Source organism: Leucoraja erinacea, chromosome 13, assembly GCF_028641065.1.
Source record: "Leucoraja erinacea ecotype New England chromosome 13, Leri_hhj_1, whole genome shotgun sequence".
Classification (NCBI taxonomy): domain Eukaryota; kingdom Metazoa; phylum Chordata; class Chondrichthyes; order Rajiformes; family Rajidae; genus Leucoraja; species Leucoraja erinaceus.
Window position 1 is genome coordinate 28,861,984 of NC_073389.1, and position 11,109 is coordinate 28,873,092.

Here is an 11,109-nt window from a genome sequence, read left to right on the forward strand (position 1 = left end):
GCATAGGTTGAGTTTAGTTTAGTTTATTGTCACGTGTACCGAGGCACAGTGAAAAGCTTTTGTTGCATGCTAACCAGTCAACGGAAAGGCAATACATGATTATAATCAAGCCATCCGCAGTGTGCACATACACGGCAAAGGCAGTAATGTGAATAATAGGCAGAAGTGAGAATTAAACCATGTTCATATTCCCTTCCAAGCTATTACACTATTCTAACTTGGCCAAATTTATGCCATTCCTTCATTGTCAATGGGTCCAAATATTGAACCTCCCTACCTAAAAGCAAAGTAGGATTATCTTCGCCATGTGGCCCGATGCCAATTAAAGTTCCACAATAAATTGATATTATTGATTTTGCTTGGCTTTATATTTAGTTTGAGAAATGGTCTCTTCCTGCATATCATTACTTAATTGCTAAAAGGAACTCGGTGGTTAAGATGCCATCTGTGGAGGGAAATGTGCAGATGTCATTTCAGGTTGGGATCCTTCTTCAGGCGGTCTATTTTTTATCATGTACGTGATCTTGTTTGTCTTATGGGCCTGTCCCACTTACGTGACTTTTTTGGCGACTGCTGGCACCCGTCGTAGATCGTTGCAGTTCGCCGAAATTTTTCAACATGTAGAAAATCCAGAGGCGACCAGAACAAGGTACAACTCTTTGCGTGATGTCGACGGGGTGTTGCCTGTATGGTCGTGAGTAGTCTCAGTCGCCCAAAGATTCGTAGCGTCTTTCTGGTCGCCGTTGGATTTTCAACATGTTGAACATTTTCGGCAACCTGCAACGACCTATGACAGGTGCCGCCAGTCGCCGAAAAAGTCGCGTAAGTGGGACAGGCCCATAAATAGTTTTTTTTTTAAATTAATTTGGGTTTGTTTTGCTCCCATTCAATCTTATCTTTCTTCAATGTGTGATCCAGGGTAAAAAGGAACTGCAGGTTTCACTTTTCCAGACCTTGGTGTTGCTTATGTTCAATGAAGGCGATGAGTTCAGTGTGGAGGAAATCAAGACTGCAACTGGTATAGGTATGGTAATAATTTAATCAATCTTGTGCAGATAGTTATTAATGAATATGATATAGTTGGTATTACGGAGACATGGCTGCAGGGTGACCAAGGCTGGGAGCTGAACATCCAGGGATATTCAATATTCAGGAGGGATAGACAGAAATGAAAAGGAGGCGGGGTAGCGTTGCTGGTTAGAAAGGAGATTAACGCAATAGAAAGGAAGGACATTAGCTTGGAGGATGTGGAATCGATATGGGTAGAGCTGCAAAACACTAAGGGGCAGAAAATGCTAGTGGGAGTTGTGTACAGGCCAACTAACAGTAATAGTGGAGTTGGGGATGGCATCAAACAGGAAATTAGAAATGCGTGCAACAAAGGTATAACAATTATAATGGGTGACTTCAACCTACATATAGATTGGGTGAATCAAATTGGCAGGGGTGCTGAGGAAGAGGATTTCTTGGAATGTATGTGGGATAGTTTTCTAAACCAACATGTAGAGGAAACCAACGAGAGAGCAGGCTATTCTAGGCTGGGTATTGAGTAATGAGGTAGTTAGCAGTCTTGTTGTGCGTGGCCCCTTGGGCAAGAGTGACCATAATATGGTTGAGTTCTTCATTAGGATGGAGAGTGACATTGTTAATTCAGAAACAAGGGTCCTGAACTTAAAGAAAGGTAACTTTGAGGGTATGAGACGTAAATTGGCCAAGATAGACTGCCAAATGATTCTTAAAGGGTTGACGGTGGATATGCAATGGAACGCATTTAAAAACTGCATGGATGAACTACAACAATTGTTCATCCCAATTTGGTAAAAGAATAAATCAGGGAAGGTAGTGCATCCGTGGATAACAAGGGAAATCAGGGATAGTATCAAAACAAATGATGAAGCGCACAGAAAAAGCAGCCTACCAGAGGACTGGGAGAAATTCAGAGTCCAGCAGAGGAGGACAAAAGGCTTAATTAGGAAAGGGAAAATAGATTATGAAAGAAAACTGGCAGGGAACATAAAAACTGACTGCAAAAGCTTTTATAGATATGTGAAGAGGAAAAGATTAGTTAAAACAAATGTAGGTCCCTTGCAGACAGAAACAGGCGAATTGATCATGGGGAACAAGGACATGGCAGACCAATTGAATAACTACTTTGGTTCTGTCTTCACTAAGGAAGACATAAATAATCTGCCGGAAATAGCAAGGGACCGGGGGTTAAATGAGATGGAGGAACTGAGTGAAATTCAGGTTAGCCGGGAAGTGGTGTTAGGTAAATTGAATGGATTAAAGGCCGATAAATCCCCAGGGCCAGATAAGTTGTACCCCAGAGTACTTAAGGAAGTAGCCGCAGAAATAGTGGATGCATTAGTGATAATTTTTCAAAACTCTTTAGATTCTGGAGTAGTTCCTGAGGACTGGAGGGTAGCTAATGTAACCTCGCTTTTTAAAAAGGGAGTGAGAGAGAAAACCAGTCTAACATCGGTGGTAGAGAAAATTCTGGAGTCAGTTATTAAAGATGGGATAGCAGCACATTTGGAAAGTAGTGAAATCATTGGACAAAGTCAGCATGGATTTATGAAAGGTAAATCATGTCTAACGAATCTTATAGAATTTTTCGAGGATGTAACTAGTAGAAGTGGATAAGGGAGAACCAGTGGATGTGTTATATCTGGACTTTCAGAAGGTTTTCGACAAGGTCCCACATAAGAGATTAGTATACAAACTTAAAGCACATGGTATTGGGGGTTCAGTATTGATGTGGATAGAGAACTGGCTTGCAGACAGGAAACAAAGAGTAGGAGTAAATGGGTCCTTTTCAGAATGGCAGGCAGTGACTAGTAGGGTACCGCAAGGCTCAGTGCTGGGACCCCAGCTATTTACATTATATATTAATGATCTGGATGAGGGAATTGAATGCAACATCTTCAAGTTTGCGGATGACACGAAGCTGAGGGGCAGTGTTAGCTGTGAGGAGGATGCTAGGAGGGTACAAGGTGACTTGGATAGGTTGGGTAGTGGGCAAATTCATGGCAGATGCACTTTGGTGGCAAAAACAGGAAAGTAGACTATTATCTGAATGGTGGCCGATTAGGAAAAGGGGAGATGCAACGAGACCTGGGTGTCATGGTACACCAGTCATTGAAAGTAGGAATGCAGGTGCAGCAGGCAGTGAAGAAAGCAAATGGTATGTTAGCATTCATAGCAAAAGGATAAGAGCAGGGAGGTTCTACTGCAGTTGTACAGGGTCTTGGTGAGACCACACCTGGAGTATTGCGTACAGTTATGGTCTCCTAATCTGAGGAAAGACATTCTTGCCATAAAGGGAGTACAGAGAAGGTTCACCAGACTGATTCCTGGGATGGCAGGACTTTCATATGAAGAAAGACTGGATAGACTCGGCTTGTACACGCTAGAATTTAGAAGATTGAATTGGGATCTTATAGAAACTTACAAAATTCTTAAGGGGTTGGACAGGCCAAATGCAGGAATTTTATTCCAGATGTTGGGGAAGTCCAGAACTAGGGGGTCACAGTTTAAGGATAAGAAGGAAGTCTTTTAGGACTGAGATGAGAAAATCATTTTTTACACAGAGAGTGGTGAATCTGTGGAATTCTCTGCCATAGAAGGTAGTTGAGGCCAGTTCATTGGCTATATTTAAGAGGGAGTTAGATGTGGCCCTTGTGGCTAAAGGGATCAGTGGGTATGGAGAGAAGGCAGGGATGGGATTGCGTTGGATGATCAGCCATGATCATATCGAATGGCGGTGCAGGCTCGAAGGCTGAATGTGCATTTTTCCCACATCAGAAGTGTCATAGCAATGCATATTTATGCCAAGGCCAGGACAATCATATTTTGTCTGATCTTTAGCCAAAAATAGATAAATAAAGTTTTTCTTGTTCCATCGGAAGCATCCAAAAAAATATTCCCTGGTCATTGTAAATGCGTAATTGTATCTGAGGCATTTTGGTGGATTCTTTCTCTTACATACAATCTAAATCAGTTAGAGGTCTCCTGCAGAAACTCGGTGCACAAGTGTTCCATTTCTTTGTGGTTCATGTAGACCAAATGTACTTAAAGTGGACACAAAATGCTGGAGTGACTCAGGAGCATCTCAGGAGAGAAGGAGTGGGTGACGTTTTGGGTCGCGACCCTTCTATTTTAACCAGCATCTGCAGTTGTTTCCTACACCAAATGTACTTGTCAGGTTCATCCAAATATACCTCAAAATTAGAAATTAAAGTTATCTCCTCTTTGGGCTACAAAGTGCCTCCTGTACAAGTTTTGGAGAAACTAGGATAAAGTGCGCATTCTGACTGCTAATGCTAACTTGTATACCAAATTTCAGATTTTTAAGTTATGTTAGATGTAATATGTAAATTCAAAGTTTCATTAAATATGTTTTACTCTCTCTTGTAGAGGACAGTGAATTAAAACGAACATTACAGTCTTTAGCTTGTGGCAAAGCTCGTGTGTTGAACAAAGCTCCAAAGGGAAAAGATGTAGAAGATGGAGACAAGCTAATCTTTAATGATGACTTCAAGCACAAACTGTTTAGAATAAAGATTAACCAAATCCAGATGAAAGAAACTGTATGTATTTCTTCCAATACTGTGACGTTACCAAAAATCATTTTGATTCATAGTCATTTGCATCGTTTATCCCAATGACTCTTGACATTGTAGTATCTTTGGAAGTTCAGTTGCATATATTTCCTCAATTTATTTTTTAAAAAGTGGTGTATTACATAAAACATTTTTGATAAAAGCCATTTCATTAATCAAAATGGCTATTCGAATGAATTGAGTATTTTGATGCAATTTGCATGGAAAATGGCACACTATTAGTTATAGAGAAAATCAAGGGCAAGTACCCAAGAGAGTCAGTAGCTTTAGAGTGAAAGTTAATAAGTGGAATGATGGTAAATTGAAGAATATCTATAACATTTTGACATTTTTCAGGTTGAGGAGCAGACAAGCACCACCGAGCGAGTGTTCCAGGATAGACAATACCAAATCGATGCTGCTATAGTCCGAATCATGAAAATGAGGAAGACACTCAGCCATAACCTCCTTGTTTCAGAACTCTACAACCAGTTAAAATTTCCAGTAAAGGTAATTAATTTTTTCAAGTAATGCACTATTTTGGGGAGCAAACACATAGCAGGTTGTCAGAAAATTGGCTGTGTTTTTCCCGTCCCCGGACCTCTGAAGCTCTTTGCTCAGAAAGCTCGAGACTGGGGATCAAAGTTGTGCAGCACTCAAACAAGCCCTTCAGTCCATTGTGTCCATGCTGAATCTGTCAGTACTCATATATACTCATAATACCAGGCCAACGGGATCCCACCACTGGCCACATCTTTCCATCTCCTCCCGTCTGCTTTCTGCAGAGGCCGCTCCTGCTGTAACTCCCTGGTCAATTCTTCCCTTCCCGCCCTAACCACCCCATCCCCAGGCACTTTCCCTTGCAACCGCAGGAAATGCTACAATTGTCACTTTACCTCCCCCCTTGACACCATCCAAGGACCCAAGCAGTCTTTCCAGGTGCGGTAGAGGTTCACCTGCACCTCCTCCAACCTCATCTATTGCATTAGCTGCTCTAGGTGTCAGCTGCTCTACATTGGTGAGACCAAGCGTAGGTTTGACGATCGCTTCGCCCAACACCTCCGCTCAGTTCGCAATAACCAACCTGATCTCCCGGTGGCTCAGCACTTCAACTCCCACTCCCATTCCGAATCCGACGTTTTTGTCCTGGGCCTCCTCCATGGCCAGAGTGAGGCCCACCGTAAATTGGAGCAACACTCATATTTCGCTTGGGCAGTTTACACCCCAGCAGTATGAACATTCTCCAATTTCAGGTAGTCCTTGCTTTCTCCTCCCCTTCACAGCTCATTGTGTCCGCATCTTCCTTCTTCTTCTTCCCCCCCCTCCCCCCCCCCCCCCCCCCCCCCATCCTCACATCAGTCTGAAGAAGGGTCTCAACCAGAAACGTCGCCTATTTCCTTCGCTCCATAGATGCTGCCTCACGCACTGAGTTTCTCCATCATTTTTGTCTACTATCAATACTCATGGTATATTCCAGGCCTCCTCTGTCCCGGTGTTTCAAGTGCTCATCTAAATATCGCTTCACTGTTGTGAGAGTTTCTGCCCTCACCACCCTCTCAGGTAGTCATTTCAGATTTTGTCTGGGTGAAAAATGTTTCCACAATCCCTTCTAAATCTCCTATCTGTGTCTTCTGGTTATAAAGACTGCTAATGTGTAGAATTTCTTGCAATCTATCCCCTCCATGCTCCTCATAATTTTGTTCCTCTTAAATACTGGGGCAGCGCGGTGACGCAGTAGTAAAGTTGCTGCCTTACAGTGCCAGAGACCTAGTTTCAATCCTCACTGCGGGTGCTGTCCGTGTGGAATTTGTAAATTCTCCTTGTGACTGCGTGGATTTTTTCCAGGTGTTTCAGTTTGTTCGCACATTCAAAGGACGTACAGGTTTGTAGATTAATTAGCTTCTGTAAATTGTCCCCAGAGTGCCAGATAGAACTAGTGTATGGGTGATTGCTGGTCGGCGTGGACTTGGACAGAAGGTCCTGTTTCCGTTCTGTATGTCTAAACTAAACTTAATGGAGTCACGGCTCAGTCTCCCCACACCAAGGAAACACAAGCTGCCTTTTCACCATTTAATCGTACTGATTCACTGCATGTAGAAACGAGGAACTGCAAATACTGGTTTGCACAAAAAAACACCAAATGCTGGATAACAGTGGGTCAGGCAGCATTTCTGGAGAACATGGAAAGCTGACGTTTTGGGTTGGGACCTTTCTTCAAACTGATTATGGCGGTGGGGGAGGGGTAAAAAGCTGGGAGAGAAGAAAAGCAGGGCAGGTGATAGGTAGACACAGGGAAGGGGGAGTATTTGATAGGCAGATGGTTGGAACAGAGGCTAGAGATTAAAACTAAAGGTCTGAGACAGCAAGGATTGAAGCCAGAGGAAGGAATGCCATTGAAAGGGAAGAAATTGGTCCGAGTCCCAGTGAGCCACATAGAAGGGGAGGGGGGAGATTGTGAGGATTACCTAAAATTGGAGAATTCAATGTTCATACCGTTGGGCTATAAACTGCCCAAGTGAAATATGAGATGCTGTTCCTCCAGTTTGCGTGTGGCCCCTCTGGCAATGGAGAAGACCCAGGACAGAAAGGTCAGCAAGGGGATGGGAAGGTGAGTGGGAATGGTTAGCAACTAGATGATCCAAAAGGCCTTGATGGACCAAGTGCAAGTGTTCAGTGAAACAATCACCGAGCCTGCGCTTGATCTTGCCGATGTACAGGAGACCACAAAGAGAACACTGGATGTAGTAGATGACATTAGAAGAAATGCATGTGAATCTCTTTCTCACCTGGAAGCACTGTTGGGGTCCCTGTTTCAGTTGTCAGCATCTGCGCCTGTAAGGTGGGCCCTGTGACTGTTCGTTCTGAATTCTCGGGCTCATGAGTTGAAATTTTAAAGGGAATGTATGTTTTCAATCCTAACATGTTCCAGTCAGGCAACAACTTCAGAATAGGTTGACCTAGTCGACAGAGTTCAAAAAAGATTGCGGGGAAAATATTTTCATGTTATATGGACAAGTTGGATAGTCAGGACCCAGCTCCTAGTTTAACAAGTGCTAGTGGTCTCAACAGTTAAGCTGTATTACAGAGATGCTGACATATTTTTGTGCACAGTGGTACAGCCTGCTGTGCTGTACAACTCTGGGGTGGAAGATTGCAACCTTCACGTGGTCCGCCCTGTTTCGACGAATACAATCAACCCCGCGTGCACAATCAAATAAGATGAAATAGAACAATAGCTGTGGACGCCATACACAAGAAGAAGAAGCTGTACAACTCTGACTGAGCTGAAGCTGCACCACATGGTGTAGTCTCTGTTGCCGAGAAGGGATATATTTGCTTCCAAAGTGCAATATCAAACCAGCTCCAAACCAAACTCTAAACGTTCAGTGCTCCTAATAAGCTGCTCTCTGTTTTTTATTTTTGAATGTAATGTTGACCACACTAATGATATTAGCTTCTTTGGGAGAGTAAGCTTTGAGATTACCTTATTCCAGTTATTGCTATGGATTTGACAGAGGAAGTTCTTTACATAGCCAGCTGGATTTGAATATTGTTAAGTGACCTAATCTTTAATTATTTTTGTTCTTCACCTCTTCCTTTTTTATCGATCTTTCAGCCTGGAGATCTGAAGAAAAGAATTGAGTCTCTAATTGATCGGGATTACATGGAGAGGGACAAAGACAATGCCAACCAGTATCATTACGTGGCCTAATGTACAGACCAAGACTTGATTCTGGCACTTGACTCACCGACAGAAAGGGCACTGATTCTGTCTGTGCCCATTTTGGATTTTGTTTGGTTCTGCACCACCCAGCCAAAGGCTCTTGTGAAGTGTCGGAAGGAGTGGCAACCTGTTTTCATGCAGCTTCCAGCACATGCCTTTGTTTCCTGAGGATCATTTCTCCAGAAAGTGTGAAAATGGCACAGGAATAAATGCACTTCCCTTCAAATGGCTGAAGACTGACTATTTTGTGTCTAGGCTCACTCGATTTCTTGTGAAACTCGCATCCTTTTGGTTTAGACGTAATTGTCTGCACGTCACTCCCCTCATTACTAGCAGCCTGAAATCTGTTGAGAGAGCTCTATTAATATATAAACATGCAAGATACCCTCAGTACAAAATGTTTCACACTATATATTGATCTTTGGCTTTACTGCAGCAGTGAATTAAAAAATATTTTTGATCTGTGAAACTGGCATTTTTATTTTTTAAACAAGCAAAACAACTGATAAAGCAATCAACTTTATGCAATAATGGCCTCATCTGTATACCTGGTCACCAGTGCATGTCGCAGGATAACATTTAGATGGGGTTTTTTTGCATGTATTTGTGTGAAAGGAGAAATGTTACATCAAAATAGAGGTAACTTTTTGGAAAATCTTAAAAGTGCCAAAGACTTGAATGTCAATACATATATTCCACTAAAATCCTACCCTGTAAAATTCTTGTTGCTGGAACAGTCACGATAGGCCCACCGTTTGATATTTGTTTTAGCTTCAGTAACATCTTCATCACCTTCTGCCAATTGGCAATTGATACTTCCATTGCTTTTTCAGAGTAGTTTCTCTTTTCAGTGATGCTACCTGTTCAATTATTTACTTCTCCATTGATGGCCCCCACAGATGATCTTAAAACTTTGCAGAAGTGTACATAACAGCAGACTGCATTGTACAAAATATACAAATGTTCCTTTATATTCTTCATTGTAAATTGTTCAGAAAGCTATCTAGTCTGCTAGACATGGGCATCTGAATCTTGTTTTGTGATAACTTGTTTCATATTGTAAATATGTTACCTCTGTTCATGACAAAAGTCATCCTGAAATTAGTAGGACTTTTTTGTCTTGTGATAACATAAAATGATTTTCTCCTCTGGGCCATGTATTTTTTGAGTTCCATTTGTATAATGTCTTAGTGCTGATGTCTTACATTGTGGAAAAAGTTTAAGTATTTATATTGAACAATTAAAATTGTGTCATTTTTTGGAAATGGAAAATAGTGCAATTGGGCCAAGTCCACTTCAGGTTTTAGTTTTTAGAGATTAAACATTTTTCAACCTCTCCTCTAACTATTTAAAAGATTTTTTTAATCAAGAATGTGATGTTCTTAACTTGGGGGTATGCCTTATATAATCCAGGAGATTATATAAATTATTAAAATATATCTGCTTGTAAAGGATATTTGGTATTTAACAGAGAGCAGTGGAGGCCAAATCACTGGATGGATTTAAGAGAGAGTTAGATAGAGCTCTAGGGGCAAGTGGAATCAAGGGATATGGGGAGAAGGCAGGCACGGGTTATTGATAGGGGACGATCAGCCATGATCACAATGAATGGCGGTGCTGGCTAGAAGGGCCGAATGGCCTCCTCCTACACCTATTTTCTATGTTTCTAACCCAGGCACTGGATAAGAAACAATCTTTTTTTTAGCATTATCTTTCTTGTACATCATGTTACTGTGTAATTCACCTTTCTTCTCACAGCTGCAAAATCTTGCCTTGAGGAACTAGGATATGAATGGATTCCCCCTGCCCTGGTGACTAGTCCAAGTGTGAACTGTTGCCACAGCAACCAATGAAGACTTTAGGATGTTGCAGACAGGCTGATGGAATGGGTTAATTGAGAGCATATGAACATTGAAACTAAGAAATGTTACGTGCTATATTTTGTTGGAGGAATGAGTAATGGCATTGTTCTAAAAGTAAAAGAACAGATACCTATGGAATATGTGTGCATTGGCTGTTGACTCTCAGCAACCAGAGAAAAACGATGTAGCATCTGAAGATGTTTTGATGAACCTTCATTAAACACCAAAAAAGACACAAAGTGGTGGAGTAACTCAGCGGGTCAGGCAGCATCACTACAGACGCCGAATCTGAAGAAGGGTCTTGATCTAAAGCGTCACCTATCCATATTCTCCAGAGGTGTTGCCTGACCCGCTGCATTACTCCAACACTTTGTGTCGTTTTTTGTAAACCGCCATCTGTAGTTCGTTGTATGCACTTTTATACAACCACAAGATCAGCCACAACCAGAGTACATGTTCATTTATTAGTGAATCTTTGCCGGAAAAATATAGCTTTAGAGGTCATTCAAATGAGTTACTAAAATGATCCAAAAGATTGAGAACTTTAATATTAATAGACTGAAAATACTGGGATCAGAATTGCAAGAAGATTGAATGGTGTGATTTTAAAATCATGAGGACAGCAGATAGAAAATGGAAATCAAAAACGGTGGATGCTGCAAATCTGAAGCACCCAACAGGTCAGGCAGTGTCTCAGGAAAGAGAAGCCGGTAATGTTTCAGGTTAGAGATGTCAGTACTAGGAAGGAGAAAACAAATCAGTTTTCTGTTGCTGTGTAGATAGGGGATGAATGTGCACAATAAAAGGGACTCTTGTGAGATGAGTCCAAATGGTGTGGGGTGTTGCAGGTAGCTAGAGCAGCAGTCACAAATACAATGCTAGGCCAAATTCAACCTGGCAAATGTGCTGGTGGAGAGGAACC

At 41.8% G+C, this 11,109-nt stretch overlaps 1 protein-coding gene across 1 annotated transcript in view; it reads left to right on the forward strand.

Annotated features, from left to right (window-relative positions):
• Positions 1-9,478, forward strand: part of LOC129702764 (cullin-4A-like) — a 56,081-nt gene extending 46,603 nt beyond the window's left edge. The window contains exons 17-20 of the mRNA XM_055644713.1: positions 919-1,024; positions 4,417-4,589; positions 4,959-5,111; positions 8,218-9,478. Of these exons, the coding sequence (XP_055500688.1) occupies positions 919-1,024; positions 4,417-4,589; positions 4,959-5,111; positions 8,218-8,313 (528 nt within the window). The 3' untranslated portion in view covers positions 8,314-9,478. The remainder of the gene's footprint in view (positions 1-918; positions 1,025-4,416; positions 4,590-4,958; positions 5,112-8,217) is intronic.
• Positions 9,479-11,109: the final 1,631 nt, after the last annotated feature.